This window comes from Clarias gariepinus, chromosome 24 (assembly GCF_024256425.1).
Source record: "Clarias gariepinus isolate MV-2021 ecotype Netherlands chromosome 24, CGAR_prim_01v2, whole genome shotgun sequence".
NCBI classification, from domain to species: Eukaryota; Metazoa; Chordata; class Actinopteri; order Siluriformes; family Clariidae; genus Clarias; species Clarias gariepinus.
The window spans coordinates 7,877,048-7,897,343 of NC_071123.1; the positions used below are offsets into that span (position 1 = coordinate 7,877,048).

Genomic DNA, 20,296 nt, shown 5'->3' on the forward strand with positions numbered 1-20,296 from the left:
TAATTAACAACAACAAGACAACAACGTTTAGTTGTTATTTTAAGACATGAAGGTCAGCTGTTCTGGAACAGTTCTTGCAAGAACTGTATTGTATAGTAAGTGTGTTTGCAAAAACCCATTAAGCACCATGATGAACCTGGCTCTCATGAAGACCGTCCCAGGAAAGCAAGACCAAATGAACAAATTAACAAACAGCACCTCAGATTAGAGCCGTTATGAAAGCTTTGACCTCCTAGCAGACAGATCTTAATATCAACTGTTCAAAGGAGATTATTATTATTATTTTTATATTTATTATTATCTTATGCTTTTTATTATTATTATTGCTTATATTGGATTTGGTTTGCAATGTAGAAAGAAATAGAAATCTGAAAAGTTCTATGGAATTAGAATGTGTGTCCAAACTTTGCACAAAGGTGTTCATCCTATTGCTTTGTGTCTCATGCAGTATGAATTATCCAATTTCTTAATCTTTTGGCAGGAAATCTATTCCTTTTTCTTGTTCTCAGATCCAAGTTAGATCAAACCAACTCACGTCTAAACTGACAGTCTTTCTTATTATGTGGAGAAACCTCCAGCTGTGACTGCTGCGTTGATTAGAGCCCCATAGTTCCGCTTTGATTGCAGTCGTTGTGTTTTCTGCTGTAATGTTTGTGTATGTGTGTGCGTCCATCTGCACTTCATTAGCGAAATGTTTGAGAAACGTGACTTGACTAAGTCTCTGCTCTTTCTCCGCTTAGTACTACGGGATGCTCTGTAAAGTACGCCGTCTTCGGTCGCAGGGTCGATGTGCGCGATGAGAGCCGGTGCAATTACTGTACCTCTGCCCTAAGAGAGAGAAATAGGGTGATGAAGGAAACCGAATGATGAAGGAGAATATATGGAGAGAGAGAGATGGGATTGAATACATCTTAAAGACAGTGATTAGAAAATAAATCCAGTCCTACGTTTTTTTTCTCAATGTTTTCTTCCTCTCTGTGTTGTTTCTTTGTGTAAAGCACCAGCAGTGAATAGACTGGATAGACTCTGCGAGTAGCTATTAACAACACATGGGTACACACCAGTGCCATTTGAATATGAATTAAGAGGGTGTGTATAGAGCAGACCCAGGAGTGTGTATAAACTAAGACGCTCAAATAATAAGTAGCATACACAATGACATCATACCGAAAGCTATGCCAAGGTTTCCTTTTTTTTATTATTATTATTATTAATATTAAGCTGGACATGCTGTTAGAGGACGCAGCGATGTGGTTGTGCGAGGACATCATCATCCCAATTCCATAGCCAATCTTTCTTTTATTTGTTAACGAGAAACATGTCAAACACAAGGGGTGTTCAAGTCAAACTGGGACTTTTAAAACCAGAACACAGGTATGAGAGTTAAAATCTATATCTTTATACACTCTGTTACAGTAATCCACTTATCCCGGGTAATTTTACTAATGCTTGGATATCATCAAGGTAGAGAGTTTATTTGCACACCCCCTTGGACATTTTTATTTATAGTCAACTTTATTACCACACAAGAAAATCATACATACATTCTATATTTCCATATTGTACAGCTGTTTTTCATATTTTTCTATATTTTTTCCTATATTTTGTACTGTACAGTTATTTTATTCTTTCTCAGTTTCATTTACCTTCTATTTTCTTTTTGATATTTATTTCCTATTAATAATCTTTTATTTTAAGGGCACAGGCAGTCGTCTAAGCATTTCACTGCATATCGTACTGTGTATGTGACAAATAAAATTTTAATTTTAATTTGAAATTACGCCAGAGCCATGATTGGTCACCCTCGTCCCTGGAGGTGTAAGGCGTCAGTGCTAATTAAACTCCAACTGAATAGGAACAAACCAAAAAGAATTCCAACCCCTATCGTGAATAAAGACCTCCTCGACTTCTCGGATACTCAAAACCTTTCTAGTAAATGAACTTGGACCTACTTATTAAATGGATCACAGTATAGTGTTTACTAGCACTTGCTTTAGATCAGTCGGCATCCAGATATGTTTACTTGTTAACTCTATAACAGGTCACTGTCTTAAGGATATAAATCAGCATCACTCATTGCCGGCTAGGTTGTCGCTGACGAAAAACAAACCTTGGTGTTCTTGCTTCCCACTGAGTTAAAGTCCCTACTGTGTTAACTTGAATGCAGCATAATTATTCTTATTATTAGCCTTACGTTCACATGTGAGTGAGTGGTTACTATGGAAACGGCCTTGTAGCCGAACTCTCTCTGTCTCCCTCCGAGCCGCACTGTTAGAGAAAGCGAATGTAGCTCGAGGCCACGGATGCAGAAGTACTGTAGTTCGACACAAAACTGGAATATAGGGTTGAGGTGTCAGTCTTGGAAATGGTGTTCTCACGTGAATTCCATTTCGAACATCAGAGGTTAGTGTGAGTGTGAAGATCCTTGTCTTTTTTTTTTTTTTAGACAGCGCAGGTTTCACAATCTTGTGTGTGTGTGTGTGTGTTAGTCAGGGGCAGTGTGTTAGTGTTTTCTGTGACTGATGGCCCCCCTGAGAGCTGAAGGACAAAATGTGTTTCCCCTCCTGAGTCATTAAGAAGCTGTGTGCTAAGCATTCAGGGGGATTAATGACACCCGGGCTGTAATTGAGGCGTGAGTGTGTGTTGTGTCTACTGCAAGACTAGCTTTTTCTCTGTCTATAAAATAACGAATTTATCCTCGTTAAAAGAAATCGCTTCTGTTTCACACGTTGCCGCAGGAACACAAATCTTTCACAGGGTTAAAGACAGAAAAGTAACTAGCCAAGTTGAGTTTTTTGGTAAATTAAGACTGTGTGTGTGTGTGTTTCCTAAACCTTAATATGTGGGGAGTCTTGATATCGACCAAATTAAATCTGTGTGTAATGGAATATGCAAATGAACAGGCCCTATGTGCAGATGCTGTCATTGTTCCTCATCTGTTCCAAATACAGCGTCCTTTCGTCCTTAAATGCATTTTCTTCTTAGTCACTGTATCACAAGTATTTCTTAAAGCAAAGTCGTTACACAGAGTGAGTAACATGGACTATTCACTTCACTTGTCCATACCTGAACCTCCTCCAGCTCCTTATGATTCCTGTATGAGCAGCTCGGTGCGATTCTGGATTATACAATACATTACGCTCATCCAACAGCTCCAGTTCAGAAGACTGTGTGTTGCTAACTAGATTTCCCAGATGTCCGAAACAGATCCAACTTAGTCCTGAGAGGAAAGGTTTGTGCTCCTAAATGGTAGTTCATTAAAGCATCGCCTAGAGACGCGTATCTTTCTCAGGTGTTTTACTCGCCTTAACAGGAACGACCGCAGCGGGCTCAGAGCCGCCTCAGCATTCACAGTTTGTACAGCTTTCTTTAAAACATGTAAATGTTTTACTACGGCTAAGCGTCTCATCAGAGCTGTAAATGTCAATCGGTTTTATGGTTTGGTTCACGTCATCCATTTATTTCTCCGTCTTATCAAGGCGATAGCTACCGACCAGAGAGGGCAAACGAAGGCTATCATGTGCTCTCTTCGAGGCACGTTCCACAATTAGACCGGAACAGTGCTTATGCCATATTGGGAACAGCTTAACACACTATTCACCCCTTCCGCTTGCATGAGCACTGTTACATGGCAACGTTTCTATTTCCGTGTGTTCTGTCTTTCTCTTTCCCTGCTTCCTTTTTCTCCTTGAAGGACAAGAAAGATATACTTTTGTCTTCATGCCTTTGGCACCATCCATGTCCTCGCTGCTAGATGAGAGTAGCTTTTCTCATGTCTTGGTGTCCATTTCACTATTTCTAAAAAAACACTATAACTTGCACTACATCTAGCGGACGCCCTTATCCAGGGCGCCCTTGCTCAAGGGACCAACAGTGGCAATTTGGTGGTTGTGGGGTTTGAACCTGGGACCGTCCGAATCATGGTCCAATGCCTTAACCACTGAGCTTCCCCTGGCATCCAACCCTCTTAAAAAGCACAGACTGTCTGCTCTAGGCCGACAGCTACAGACAGCTGCATATTATAAGATTTACAGTATTTAATATGCTGTCTTGCTAAGAAAGAATTTCCTGATTAAAGACTTAACGAAGGAGGTGAAAACAGATTTAATGCCGCTCACAGTAGTGCAAGGTCAGTATGACACCAAAATATGGTAGATAGTTTATTTATGCACTGCACTGTCTGATTTGTATAATACTGTACTATACATGGGTATAATATTTGGGTTCGGATCATTGAGTGTTGTTTGTTTGTCATTCGTGTTCTTGGGTTTTGTTAACACCGGTAGATGTGATAAAAGTCCCGTGTTTGTGTAATCTTGGTTACTTAATTAATACAAGCATTACAAATATGTTTGGGACCCACGGTAGGAACAAAAACTAGCTACAGTAATTTGTATTTTCTGTGGTAACTAAGAAGACAAGACTACACTCGATAATAGATAAATACTATGTTTACCAATTCAGTCTAATTATGCAGCTTCACATAGTCATAATCAAATTAATCATCGGGAAAAGTGAGCCCTGGTGGTTGATTCTGATTGCACAGTGGCATCCCTGCCAGGTTGCATCTGCCGACACTCCCTGTCTCTATCTCTGTCTTTTTCTCCATCTCAATCCTCTACCTTGGCTGGGTTGTGGCCCGAGAGGATTGAGTCTGGGTGTTTTTTTGTATTCTTTGGCTACAGGTTTATTAGGCAGCACGGCTGTTGGTTGATCGTTAGACTGGAAGAGGCAGATGTTAGGGTTCCTAATGACCTCCAGACCAGACACAATGGCTATCACAAGCAGAAGTCTGCCATTGTGGGCATGTGTTCAAGGACTTCAGTGTGTTTAATTAATTGGGTTTCTGATACGGCCCTTGATTTGGCTCACTGTGAGCAAGAGAGGTACCGCAATCTGTTCCATAGATAAGTAGATGCTTCCAGGTTTTGCCGTCTTTTTAAATTAAAAAAACAGTGTTTTTTATTCAGCAGCCTTATTTTTCAAATGCATTCAGATATTATTGAGCCTATGATTATACTGTATACTTTTACAGACTTAAAGAATATTAGCTATAGTATAAAAATGTAACATAAATGATGGTGCAAATATTGTCGCTTTATCATCTAAAAAAAACATGGACGGATCATGATAATCTAATGTTATCAGAGATAATGTTTTGTATCTGCTTATTTATTTAAATCCTCTAAATCTGAATCCGACATGGCCCCCTTATTCAGCATGTAGATAATGTGTATAATAAACATCAAAAAGAAAATAATTTCTGTGACTTGGGAAGTTCTATGGTTGTTGGTTCCAGATGGGTTGGTTCGAATCTATAGTCTCTAAAGTTTCACAGAATGAAAACAACCTAAAAACAGCTAGAGTTCTGTATGTGTGCATGGTGTTTGCAGCACTGTCGCAAGTAGTTAGTATTGTCACCTCACTTCTTCAGAGGTAGGGGTTCAAATCTCACCTCCGACAATGGTGGGTAAAATACACAATTGCTGTAGTAAAGATATCGCAGTAGAGATATTAATCAAGTAAAAGTAGATGTCCCCAAATTTACATTTCTACTTGAGAAGAAGTACAAAAATGCTTACAAAGTAAACAACCTTATTTCTCTCTCTCTCTCTCGCTTCAAAAGATATTTACCATTGTGATTCTGTGATGCAACACAGTGCACAAATGTAGTGAAGTAGAAAGTACAGAGCTCTGTTGTAGGATGTAGTGGAGTGAAGGTAAAAAATATTCACTAAAATAACTACTCAAGTAAAGTACATAAAAAACTATACGTAAGCACAATAATGAAGTGAATATACTTACTCACCATCCATCTCTGTCCTTCTGTTTCCGTGTGTGTGGGGTTTCCATGTTCTCCCTTGTTTAGTGTGGTTTCTACAGGTACTCTGGTTTCCTCTCACAGTCTAATGACATGCATTTTAGGCTAATTGATGTTTCCAAGTTGCTCATAATGTATGATTAGATACATTGTGACAGGTTGTGGTTCCTAGCAATGTAACCTTCCCTACAGCAATGTATAAAATGGTGTAAAATGGGCCTCAGAAGTTGGATGGATGGATGGATGGATGGACAAATGTATTGAGCAAAAACAAAACAAAATGAAACTTACTTACTGAAACTGGTTAGTTAAAGTTTGAACAAAGCCCAGTTAATGCTTTTTCCATCATCAACTTTTGCCTATAAAAAGAAATAAATAATGAAGCATGATTTCAAAATCGTGAAAGAATTTTGCTCTGGAATAACTTGAGCTTGATGCTGAAAAATCTCATTATGCTGTATGGACAGACTTTGGGGCACACTCTGGAGTTTATTTTATTTTATTTATTTATTTTTAAACCTCAGGCTCCCAAAGTATACGAAAAATAAAAACTTGATGAGTTTGTGATATTCAATGGTACTGAGGAACATTTGTGTCACATACACAGTATGATATGCAGTGAAATGCTTATATAATCACCCGTGACTTTAAAATATAAAGGTTCAAATAAAGAATAAATTATGGAATAAAATAAGAAATGTAGCTATAAAAAAACATAACTATTAAAATTAGAACAAAGTGTATAAAAAAATAAAATATAGAAAACTTAGCTATACAATATAGTTTGAAATATAGAAAACTATGGAATACCTTATACTAGTTTAATTTAAACTTTGTTGTAAATATACAGTAAGTATACACATTATGTACATTGAGGAGGGAAAAATGGATTGTACTATACACTGAAGAAGAACTGGATTGTAGTAGAGTTAAATAGGAATGACCACATAGTGTACAAAGTGCATGAATGTGTAGATGCACAAAAGCTTAAAAATGTTTTATTATTATTATTATTATTATATATTTTTATGTGTATATATTACAAACAGTGCTATATTTCAACACTTAAATGTGTCCCAATAGCCCTTTTTTTGGCTGGGCTGCTCTAAAGTGTGTAAATGTATCTGGGTAAGTTCATTCTCCATTTCGTTGCCCGCTGGGGAGATAGAGGGCAGGGGTATCCCTCTGGTCCAGCTGGCACTGGCTAATATACAGTACACATGAACATGTAAACAGACACACAGATGCATACACACCATGGTTCTGGAAGCAGAAGTGTGATAGCTGTCCAATTTATTGATGTAAATCTTACAAATGCTTTAGTAGAACAAAGTGGAGGGAAAAAAAAGGTATTAAAACTGTCAGCAAGCAAGTAAGTAACATGTAAAAGCTGGTACAGCTTTGCATAAAATGACTTAAGTGCATTGTCTTTTCTTTTCTCATCCAGAACGGAGCAGATTATGACTATCTAGTGCGGCAGAACTCAGAGCTCCTGAGAGCACTGGAGGATTTGGAGAAGACCGTCTCCACACTCCGAGAGGAGAACAGCCTCCTGGTAAGCGTCTGCTGATCTCCGGGAAGTTTGGACAGTTTAGTCAGAATGGATGTTTAGCCTTTCTTAGCCTATCTTAGACAAAGCACAAATAAATAGATTTTTTTGTTTGATTGTTTTGTCCTCGCTATGTCTGCTGTCTTCTCGTTCTCTTCCTGTTTCTCTCTTTCTCTCTCACTCTTATAGCGTAGGAGCAGTTGTCCCGAGACGGAGGACAAGGTGAAGAGGCTGAGGCGGAAAAATGCCGAGCTGGCTGTCATCGCTAAGCGTCTGGAAGAAAGGGCACACAAACTGCAGGAGGCCAATCTTAAAGTGGTATACACACACATACAGTACACATACACACAAGCGCCTGTGCTGTAACTCTAAGATACCTGTCTTAGAACCCTAAACTGTTTAATACAAAAGGAATCCGTCAAGCTTAGATTAAAACACATATAAAAGATTATTTATTAAAAAATAAATATAAATAACTAGAATAAATACAGTATAGGAATTTAGGGATGTTGGAGGAATCGCCACCGCACACGAGCTTGGCGTACGCCGGATGCCATTCCTGACGCAACCCTCAAACCCTTTTTATCTGGGCTTGGGACCGGCACTGCATTCAGTGACTGCAGTTTGGGCACTGGCTGGAAATCGAACCTGCATGGCAGGCGAGAAACCTACCACTGAGCCACCAATGCCCTAACTGGAAACCATTCTAAGGATCCAAATTCAGATTCATGTCTTGATCTGTCTCTTCACTTGTTCTAAAGAAGCTGCAGCTTTTTAATAAGGTTTTTCAGGAGGCCCTGTTCACGATACCGCTCTGATAATGATATTGACAAAGTGCATTTTTCTAGCCAATCCAAATGCAAAAACGTGAAATGGCGGCTGAGACTAAAATACCCCCTTTTACCTACTTATGTTAGGGACATTATAAGCCAATTCCAACAGCGTAATCTGACAAACTAACATGGAAAAGGGATTTTCAGTAACTACTGATTTATTTCTTTGTATATTTTTGAGTTTCGGTGATATAAAACTGGATTTAAAAAAAGGCAAATACAAGAAAACGAAGAATTTTAAGGAGAAGATGTATTTTTTGTAGGTTATATTTTTGGAGGTATATACACAATAGAGATTCATAAGCCTGTCCAAAATAATCAAGTGAATTTTGTATAATTCACCCTTCCTAAGAAGAACCCTGAGGACAACTACACGGACATGCGGACAAAATGTGAAGCTCTGCACAGAGTAAGGTTGTGAAATCATTATGACGTTACCATTTGTTATGATCACATCCAGAAAGATACGTACAATCTACTAATTCAAACAATTAAGACTGAACACAAGAGCAATGTGTTTTGGACTGGGACTGCAATCAAATTAAGCAAGAGGCAATTAAAAATACAAACTATTTTAAATTATTAAAATAATTGCACAACCATCCAAACGCCTGCACTGTTCTTCATTAGATTAGATTAGATTAGATTAGATTAGATTAGATGTTTGATTTGCTTCAGTTGGTCAGGTCTGGGGTCAGCAACTTTATATGTCAAAAAAATAAAGTCACGTGATGAGCTGAACGTACTAAATAACCAGGTTATCACATCAATGGAGTTTTTCTTTCCTGATGTAAAAGTCTGGTTCCCGGACCATGAGAAGTGATTTTCCTACATGAATTCGGCACCACACTGGGAACCGTAATCAAAGCTAAATGCGGTCAATAAAACCTTGCCATATGCACATACTTTTTTTTTTTTTTTTTTTTGCCAGTAGTGCAAGTGAAAGCATTATGCATTATGGCTGGTGCAAAGATGCACAGTGGACAAAGCAGTGTAATACTGTATACTGTACATAACGAGAGTGCAATAGTGCAGTGGTTATTGAGTCATTTATGTGCTCAACTTGATTGTTCAGAGAGTTGTGCTCGTTGAGCCGAAAAACAACTGCTTATTTCCAAAAGCAGTCATTTATTAATTCCTTGCTAGTTATAGGGCCGGCTATACAGTCATTTCATATGGTTGTTGAGTAATTTCTAACAGCCAAGTAAAGGTCTGCTGCTGTGAGTTAATATTAGCTGTTATTTCACACAGCCCAATTTCAGAGGAGACTAGAGACTTAGGGTTGGACGGGTTAAAATACTGTATAAATACAGCAATATTCACTTTAATTTTTGCTATACAAATCAGATTATTTGCAGTCCAAAACGAAAACCAGCTCAACAGCACTGCTAGTGGTTGGAACATAAACTACACATAATGGAATGAAGAGGTGAGGTAATCTTTTGGCTGATTCCTTTCTAGCCCAGCCTGAAGATTCCTGCAGTCATGAAACAGTGAAATACCCCCATCAGTTTGCTCTTTTAATAAGGTGGATATTTTTCAGGCCATTTGTTTACATGCATTTATTACTGAACGCATGTAATCATTTACGATTTATTATTTTTATATACTGATCAACCCTAATAGAATTATTGTCAATGTTAGAGGTTGGCTTCCTGTCAGATGTCATCACCTGCCTTCTCTGCAGGGGACGGACATCTGCGCCATTGTGTGTGTGTGTGTGTGTGTGTGTGGGAAAGGAGAGAAATGTGATGAAAGACAGAGACAGGTACAGGAGATGGCGTGAATGAGACAGGCTGTGTGTGTGTGTGTGTGTGTGTGTGTGTGTGTGTGTGTGTGTGTGTGTGTGTGTGTGTGTTCCAAAAGGCCTCTTGTCCTGAATGGCCACCTGTCTACTCTCTGGTGGCCGTGCAGATTAGTGGCCTGTTATCACACAGCACCTGTTACACACACACACACACACTCGTCTAATTTGACTGTTAGCTTCAGCAACAGTCAAGGGGTAATAATTCTAATAACCCTTTTACGTTAAACCCTTTAACTTAGTAAAGTAAAAATCTTTAGCAGTTGTGTGACCCAGCTGATGCATGTATTTATTTGTGAAGTTTGACTGTATGTGGTACTAAAATTGAGTTATAGCTTTATATAAGATTAGCTAGCTAGCTGATTTCCTTCTTTTGTTTCTTCACATATATTTCTGATAAATATTTAGATCACCAATATTCACATCCAGTACAGTACGTCTCCTACATACGAACGATTTTCGTTCCGAGAATCCAATTCGTTCGTAAGTCCAGCAAACATTATCTAGAGTAGGTACTAGGATACTAACACAATTGGCAAGACACGGTATAAAACTAACAGGTTCCATTATCTCGTCCCCGTGCCGATGGTTGAACGATTCATGTTAAAAGAACGAGGAATTTTTTTCCATCTTTTTATCCCGCTCCATTCTCTCAATTATTTTCAGTTTTGTCCTTATCATTATTGCTTGGCACTTCTTAGCAGGACCAGCTTCATCGCCGCTGCTTTTACGTTTGCTCCAGGACGTTTTGGGGTGGAGGCTGCACGCACGTGACAATGTACGCCGGACGTGTGCATTTGAACATGCATAAACGCATGTTTGTATACTTGAATGTTCGTATTTAGGGGACTTTCTGTATAAACACTTAAACACTTAGTTAAACATTTACACTTAAACTTAAACAATTAGTCTATTAAACTTAAGTATGTGGGGGACTAAATATTTCCCATTGCTGTTTAGTTGGCATTGTGTACCCAGTTCAAAATCTTTAAAAAAGTTGACTCAACTTGGATTTTATATATTAAAGTCAGCTCAAGTAGTATTGTTTGTGGACTCGATTAATTATATTTCTCTGGGTTTGACTTTGCCCAACTTTTCATCTACTCTAAAAGTTACTGTAAGTTGTCTCCCATTGATATAGTTTGTTAAAGTAATTGTTTTTCTATCAAAACAGGTTGGCCTAACAATACTCCGACAATTACAACGCACAAACATTACTTTAAAAAACTTTATTCCTTTAAAACAAAAAGTTAAAACAGTGATCTACATAAAACAGTGGAATACACATTTTTATATCTATTTGGCTTAAAATGTCAACAAAATACCTGGAGACCACCAGATGCTTATCGGTATCTTACTGATACTTTTACATGAACTAGCTAACATTTGACTTCTGAAGACTATTTTTCCCAATGCATCAAACACAAAAAAGAGTCTCTAAGGCAACAAAAGTTTGTTTCCCAGAATGTGAATTGTGTCTCTCCAAGTCCAATAATAATCGTTCGGATGGCTTTATACGCGTTCTTCTAGTCTGATTTTTTATAAATCACGTAGATTCACGCTCACCTAGAATTTTTTTTTTTACATTTATTCATTCTGTGTCTTTAAACCTTTTTTTAAAAAACACAGTGTTTCCTGTTGTCCCAATATATACCACTGTAAGTAGTTTGGCCAATTATACAGTATTAATTCATTTAACATTTATCTAGTTGGATTTTTTTTTTTTTACAGTGTAAACAATTAGTCAATTTTACCTAAGGCATCTCTATGCTGTTATCCCTGCTTTTTGACCGGGGTCATAGAGAATGACTGAAAGTGAGAGAGATTTTCCCCCTAATGTGACATCATATAAGGGCAACACTCCCTTGGCTTGTTGTTCAGCTCTGCTGCTTTTCTCTGACTGCTTTTCATTTACCTAAAGAGGTCATTTACATAAGCACTGAAACAGCATGCTTGGAAAGGGGGTGAAACAGAGGGAGTCTAGGTATAAAAAAACATTTTGTCATGGGTATTTCAGCTGAACTCTTTGGAGGAGCCCTAACCTGGTGTAAACTCGCTACAGAAATGGTAAAATATGAAATCTTTAGTGAGTCTTTAGTTTTAAAAACCTGGCTCAAGGACTAGGTTGTGATTAGGTCCTCTGGGATGCTTTAAATGTCGGAAGTAGGACAGTTTTTATGCTCATAGATGTTAGCTCAATGAATAAAAGTAGTTGTTTAAATCATTTGTTAAAATATTTTAGTGACACTGTATTGACATGATGCAGACCTGTTTTAATTTCTCTGTCTCTTTCTCTCTGTCTTTGTTTGTGTGTGCAGGTAAATGCCCCAATCCCCATAAAGCCTGGCACAGTTGAGCAATATAAGAGAGCGTTTGCACGGCAGAGGGCACGAGACTTGGCACAGCACGCAGACACACTCCTTTCCAAAGACAAGGAGATCGCCGCACTGCAGAACGAGTGTCGACAGCTAGAGGCCAGAATAGGACAGGACAAAGTATGTCATGTAGATAATTCCTTCACACAGCCTGTATGGAAATGAACCTGTTTGTTTGGTCATCATGGTAACGTTTCATAGTGTTACTATAACTACTTTTGCCACTATGCACTATACAATATATTAATCTTTAGCATAGTTATTTTTATATATTGTAATTCTTTTTTACAGTAATTTCTAACCTTTATTCTATGGCCTGGCTTAACTTTGCCCCCTGGTGGCATTATTTGGCACTACACATACTCTACCATACTGTGTGAGGCTGTACAGTATGTTCCACATTATCGATCCTGTTAAAGGTGGCAATAAAGATTTCAAGCTATTTGCGATCACTTCCGACATGCATTTCCATATACATTATATATATATATCTGTAACAAAACTTGAACTTATTCTGACTCCTGTTAATTTTATGAAAAGGTTTTTGAAGTTCCCAGGCTGCATGACCTCAGAGGGATAAAGAGAATTGTGACCACAAGATGGCGAGAGTTTTAGAGATAAAACTTATTTTACAGGAAATAGGTTTAAAAAATAAACACTGTGTCAATCTAAGGACAGCTTAATCGGACTTATATGATTCATATAATTTAGAACGTTTTGTCTGGAGTTCACAAGCACATGCCTATAAACAATGTTTTGTGAAAGTAGAAAATGATTTCACTTTTTGAGTTACACTATATGGTTCTGTATCAGTATGACACTAATTAGTGCATTGATTTAGTAGTGCAATGATTTTTCCTTCCCTCCCTCCCCCTATCTATCTATCTATCTATCTATCTATCTATCTATCTATCTATATATCTATCTATCTATCTATGTCTCTGTTGTGTCTGATTATCTGTCTGTCTGTAACCATCTGTCTCTTTCTCTGTCTCTCTCCGTCTCTCTCTCTCAGCAGGGAGCTCATGGTCCTTCAGGAGCAGTGGAGTTTGAGCGGCTGCTAAAGGAATCTCAGAAAGAGGTGCTGCGTCTGCAGAGGCAGCTCTCCGTCAGCTCAGCTCAGGATCAGAACTCTGGAGCTGGAGGAGCCGAGAAAGAGCGAGAACAAAAAGAAGCACCAGTAAGAGCGGTTTCTTACTTTCCAGCTCCCCCATGTGGCTTCTCATAGCACTGTTTTAGTCCTACTGTACTGTACGTAGCCCTCAGTGTTATCAGTTTATCTGGAAACAACTTTTGGAAGGAGGGGTAGTTTCATGAGTCACTGGGAAACAAAAAACCGTCAAAAAGGGATGTAATGTCCCGGAATTATTAGGGAAGTCATGGAAAGTTTATGGTCACGCTATAAAGTATGACGTGTATGTGTTTTTTTTTTCAAGGTTTCTTATTTATCAACTCAGGGAGTTTTGGGTTTCTCCATCATCTCCTGTTAGCTCATTTGCTTTTGGAACAGAAGTTACATAGTGAATTTATAGTTTGTACATCTTTACTAATAAAAATAAATGTAATCAAATATTAAGCTGACGGGATTGCATCTGTTAATGTATATAATTTAAATTGTGTTTTGGACAGTTATTGGAATGCCATTTAAAATATTGATCTTTCACAAGTTGTGAACATTACATAGATAGATAGATAGATAGATAGATAGATAGATAGATAGAACATTTTCTCAATATGCTGGAGCCATAATGATCGGACTCACGGCTGAAACGCTGGCCTCCCAGGATCTCCTTTAATGGTCCAAACATGTGGAAATGGCTTGGAGCGAGGTCAGGACTACACAGGGAGTGTGGCAATAATAATAAACTATATATGATATAATAATGTTTACACCATTTAAATGTTTTACTGCAGCTAAGAGTCTCATAACCGTGCTTGAATTCTTCTGTAATTCTATTTTATGCCTTTCATTACAAGTCCCGGTTTGATGTGTGTACAGTATGTGAATGTTGTATAAATTCCCAATAATAATGTGATTATTACCAAGCAGTTTTACCCTAACGATAAAGTCTCACACCTTTACAGTGCGATTATTTCACAGCATGTTTGTTCTTAGTATTAATGAGTCAGTGTTAATGAGCACGCGACAGTCATAAAGCATGTGTGTGTGTGTGGCAGCGGGTTTAGAGCTTAGTGTGTTTAAACTGATATACATAAATGCTGCATGCTGTTTTTACATAACGGACTGGGCCATCTTCTGCTACCCCACCTAATGAGCTGACTGTTGAACTTAAGCCAGAGAACGACAGAGATGATAAAGAGGTGTGTGGGCTAAAGTAAAAGAATTGAGATTCGCTACATAACTGTTAAAAACACGATCTTACCACAGTTTTAACCACAGCATGCATATACATTGTTATTTTTTTTCCATATGCTTGTCAGGTGACATTTATAAACCACAAATTATGAGACTGGAAACTAGCTGTACTCGCATTCACTAAATGTGGAAAATAAACACAACAGGGTGTGCAGTTATAGGAAAATACAAGGTAATGACAAGGTAGTGCGGTGTGACCTGAAATAAGGTGGAGGTACTGTTATAACTGGAAATGTTCATTGTTTTCCTGTTTCTCTTGTTTATAACACATCGACTTGCCAACATGTATTAACTACAGAATGGCACATTATAATATTAAACAGTGCTATCATTTTTATTTAAGGTATAACAGCCTTCCACAAAAAATGTGGAATAGACATCTTTTTAGAGAAAACGTCACCATATAAGCAATTAATTAAATAACAGCGCATTATTTTATGTTTCTTATTACAGAGTTTATTCGAAGTCTCTTTGAATTAGCTGTTACTTATACAATGATAATGTGTTAGAGTAAGAGCATTAGAATAAAATTGGATGTGTACTGTATTTCATTGGTAAATCATCTGTTTAAGTCTCTGCTGTCAATACTACTGTGGATACTATTCTATACTTATATAGACGTAATGATAAGCTTGGATTATTACGAAGCATTAAATGTTAAATAAAGCAGGAACACAGTTTAATAAAGCACAAAAAAAACACTAATAAAAATAATTTGTGATTGATAACAGCCAATGATCAGATGTTGTGCCACAGCCAGCAACTAAGTAGTGATGGGTCGTTCATGACCGATTTCTTCTTTTTGATCGAGTCTTAACGTGACTCAGAAGAACGAGTAGTCTCGTAGCAAAACCTCTGTAGGTTATGTACAGGAAACAGAATTAAACGGTTCACAACGAGTCTTCATTCTTCATAGTCATAGTCGTTCATTCTTTTGTCACGTGACTCCCTTAGACGCTATGCGGTGCAATAGATCCAAAAGAACGAACGATTTGGACTGGAAGATATAAGAGGTGAACATTATGTAACATTCTGTTTATTATAATATGTCCTTAGCTGCATTGTAATAGTTTTATTAATAAAACTATAGCCAAAATTTGTGTATGTAGCTGTATTGGGGGACTGTTTATTGAAAAAATGACTCCAAAAAAAAATCGTTAATTTTGATGAACGAGATTCAAAGAACCGAGTCACTAAAATAATTCAAAATTCCCATCACTACAACCAAAGAGTCTCAAAGCCTTCTTTAATATAATTGGATAATTTTTTATTTGCCGTTTTAACCCTAGATTTTAACACCTCCAACCAAATCTGAGCAATGAAATGCGACTGTAATTCACAGCGATTGAATATACACTATATGGACTATATGGTGGTGTAGTGGTTAGCACTGTCGCCTTGCACCTCCAGGGTCCGGGTTCAATCCCGGCCAGGCTCGATTCCCGTCTCCGTGTGCATGTAGTTTGCATGTTCTCCCCGGCTTAGTGTGTTTCCTCTGGGTACTCCGGTTTCCTCCCACAGTCCAAAGATATTCAGGTTAGGCTAATGTGAGTATGTGTGTGTGCCCTGAGATGGATTGGCACCCTGTCCAGGGTGTACCCTGCCTCGTGCCCTAAGCCTCCTGGGATAGGCTCCAGGTCTCTGTAACTCTGAATACAGGATAAAGCGGTAAAGATGATAAGTTAGTGAGTGAGTGTATAATACTAAAAAGTAGTTTGGCCAAACCTGTTAATTATTGAATTCAGGTGTTTCAGTCAGTCCCCTCATCCCCAGCAAAGGGGCAATCATAATGCTTCAGCATACCATGCTCCAGTGGGCCAACATCAGTGCCTGACCTTAATGCTCTACGGATTGAATGGGCATGAATTTCCACAGAAACTTTTCAAAATCTTCTGGAGAGCCTTCCAAGAAAGTGGAAGCTGTTATAGCTGCAACAAGGGGACCAACACCATGGATACAATGTCACTGCATCATTGCAGGTTTGGCCAAATACTTTTGTCCATATAGTGTTTCAAGTCTTATGTAACATGATGATTTAGACATATACAATTTACTTCCCTTCCCTTGTTAAAAACCCTGAGGCTTTCACTCTGATAACATCCAGCACATGCTTTAGGGGTTGAATGTTTACAAGTAATCGTGGGCTCCCCAATTTAATGACTTTCCTTTTTAAATACTGTAGGCATGTCCCTAGTGTTGCTGTAAAGCCTGGATGAGAATGACAGAACTGGTAATCTGGTCATCTGTGACAGGCACACACACACACTTATGCCCTGTGCAGAAAGGGGCCAGGTTGCATGTACTTTAATCCCCTGTGACAGGGGAATGGTACGGTCCAGTAATCCCCTGGTTGTTGCAGTGGTAGCGGTGATAGGGTTTTGGATGGCTTGGACTCGGAACTGGTGCACAGACTAAAGATTTCATCAACTATACTGTACGTGCTCAGGGTCTAACTTACTGTACTCCCAGCATTCTCAGCACGCGGATAAGGGGTATGTGTGGATTGCATGTGTCACTGGTTTGCATGGTTGCATTGCAGGTTACATGTGTTTATGCGTAATTGGTGTTCTGCATGCTAGTCAGGTTTTTGCAAGTAAGCCAGGATGCATATGTATGAATGATGTGCTAATAGTGTGTGTTCTTAAACCTTGTTGTTTAGTTATCTGCTCTTCTCTTAATGGATTTACAGTATCTTTCAGTTCTTATAGATTTATGATTCTCTGCACAGACACTTGTGACTAGTAAGGTTATCTACATGTGTACAGTACGTGTTCTCTGGAAAGTACCATATGTTAAATTCAGCAGGGAAGATCTGAATCTCTGCTTTGTAACCCTCCGAGATTTTAAGCTTAGACAGGTCTGAGGAATTTGTACACCAGGTCGTGACAACAATCAACAACAGGCACACATGTGGCACTCAGTATCAGCACATCAATATGTATTTAAAAAAGGAAACAGCACTCGGGCCAATCCATTAAGGTGCTTTTAAAGGAAATGATCCAGTTACCCGTTTCGTTAGTCTACAGGGATTACAGCAATGTACTTATGGCAAACAAGGCCTACTGCACCTGATCTACTGGCCTTAGCATTACTCAGCGTAATGTTAGCTAGCACAGCTAATGATGTCGCTACACAATTATCCTAAACTCTTAGAAATGCGTTAGCTGTGAAACTGGATGTTTGGGAGGCTAAACTGTGAGCTGGAGTTGAAAGTGAAAGCATTTAGCTTCTCTATTATCCAACCATCTCATAATAGTTTAATGCATGATCCTTGAGTTTAGCTTTAGCTCTATATAACGCTTCCATTATGTGTGTGTGTGTGAGAGAGAGAGAGAGAGAGAGAGAAAAGAAAAAAACGGAATTGAAAAAGCAGTAAATAGTTTTTGTTAAGACAGAAATAACCTTTGCAAATAGTAATTAACCAGCCTTAACTTTTAAACCATTAACGTTAAAACAACCCAGATTTTAGGTGTGCCATCAGGGCGTGGCTTCACGAGCCTGCGGGTGGTTTGCAATAGCAGTGGATCCTTTAAATGTTTTGAGATGCTTGGTCGAGCACATCTCACAGGTGCATGGTTTGGATTGAAATCAGCCTGGTCAGCTGGCGCAATAGAGGCTGTTTTGTGTTCGATGTTCTGATGCCTTTCTGAAATGGCCAGCATTTACATTTTGGTGGATTCTACTGCACTGGCTTTTCTATGGGAATGTACACTAGAAATGTAGTGTGCTGGTACTGTATATGGTATAATACCTTCTTCCACACACCAAATAGTGCCCTTGAACAGGGGCTGGAGTGGGTTTTGGAATGCAGCCGTTGGAATTGCTGACTTTTTAGCTTGTGTTAGCATGAATTGAAAAACATGGACGGTTCAAAGGCGACTCGGAATGACTTAGAAGCAAATACTAATGAGACAAAGTGTTATTTAGGATGGCATAACATTGTCAGATGAGTTTTCTTGCTGAAAGTGCTTCCATGATTGATTTTGAATGTGTGTTTTTGGCAGGCAGCCGTTTTTCCCTCTTTCCAGTACTATGGACAGTTCCGACCTACTTTCACCCATGCTTGCAGCTCATGCTGGTTAGACATGGAATGATCACCTATGGTTATTTGTATAGTTAAAGTCACACTACTGTTATGGTCTATATCACCACTCGTTTGAATGCCTCTCGTCCAATCAGATTACTCAGTCAGAACTAATGCATTTCAGTTGTGTATTGCATGTTATATGCAATTTTCTTTATCGAAAAGGATCTATTATGGCTAAACCACTTTTTAGTCAATACATGCCTCCTATGATTTGCTAAAATCAGTACTGGAATTGCTTTGGTATGGGAAGGTCCCTTTACTTTTTCCCCCCCAATCAGTGCTGGTCATCAGATGACCTCCAGTATGACTCTGATTCCAAGAAACTATTGTGTTCTTGTATTCTATCTTTTATAGCTTTTGGATTTTTCTTTTCTTTTTTTTTTAATGTTTTTATTTCTCCTAGGTCATATGTGAAACCCCACAGCCTGTAGTTAATGAAGTTCATGTTAAGGGGAAAGAACCTCATGGAGAAGAGGAGGAGTCCAGAGCGCAAATAACCACAGAGCAAGACAGAAGCTCACCCCGCCAGGAAGAAGACACACAAAAGCATCGTATAGACTTTCTGGTAAGAGAAATGTGGAGCACGGGTTTAAAAATATCCTGTACTTAGTAAAAAGCAGTTTCCTTAGCTTGCATGGCCGATTCTAATAATATGCACTGCCTGACCAAAAAAAGTTGCTTTTTCAAAAGGGACAAATTATTTGCCCATATCAAGCAAAGAAAATGTTAAAATTACTGGAACTGGGTTAAGAACTGTCCAATGCACTAATAAAACCGAGAAGCATAGTGCTGAACCATCAACTTCATGGATGAAAACAGATAGCAGGGATTGATCTACATCATACTGTGTGAGACTGGAAGTTCAGTATAACAGGAGATGTGTTAAAGTTAAAATGAAGTCCAGTTCGTTATTGTAGGTTCAGGTAGATTGTAGGAAACCCCAGTCCTGAACAATCGAGCGACTGAAGTTACAAGTCCTTAGAAAACAGCTGTCAGCATCAGCCGAGGACAGGATCGTCTTCGTGGAAAAGTGAAACTGTCCCCAGTCACCACACACATCCCAGGCATCCATGTGACCAGATCTCCAACCAGAAGCAGGACAAGAGGACAAGTCAGACAGCTCCAGGGGGCAGAGGGGGTCTGGATCACTGGCAGCTCAGGAGCGACATGTATATCTCGACAGAGAGACAGGTAGAGGGAAAGAGAGAGAGGGAGAGGACAAGGTTACGAGAGTACGTTTGACAAGGTTAGGTCATATAATATGTCCAAACTGTTGGACTGTTCCTACAATCCGAGTTTCCCAATACCCAGTACCGTGTAAGCTGCAATTAGGATAATTAAACACGGCTAAGCTCGAGGGTCAGTGTATAAATTAGAGGTAGAGAATTAAAAGCTTTATTTATCCACTTGAATTTGTCCATATTGCAATGTACCTGTCAATCATTTCAAT

At 38.7% G+C, this 20,296-nt stretch overlaps 1 protein-coding gene across 6 annotated transcripts in view; it reads left to right on the forward strand.

Moving 5' to 3' along the window:
- LOC128511897 (peripheral-type benzodiazepine receptor-associated protein 1) overlaps nucleotides 1–20,296 on the forward strand; it is a 111,139-nt gene that overhangs the window by 50,546 nt on the left and 40,297 nt on the right. For all 6 annotated transcript variants that reach the window (XM_053484919.1, XM_053484923.1, XM_053484920.1 and 3 more), the window contains exons 3-7: nucleotides 7,269–7,376; nucleotides 7,560–7,688; nucleotides 12,326–12,502; nucleotides 13,398–13,562; nucleotides 19,250–19,411. In XM_053484919.1, the coding sequence (XP_053340894.1) occupies nucleotides 7,269–7,376; nucleotides 7,560–7,688; nucleotides 12,326–12,502; nucleotides 13,398–13,562; nucleotides 19,250–19,411 (741 nt within the window). The remainder of the gene's footprint in view (nucleotides 1–7,268; nucleotides 7,377–7,559; nucleotides 7,689–12,325; nucleotides 12,503–13,397; nucleotides 13,563–19,249; nucleotides 19,412–20,296) is intronic.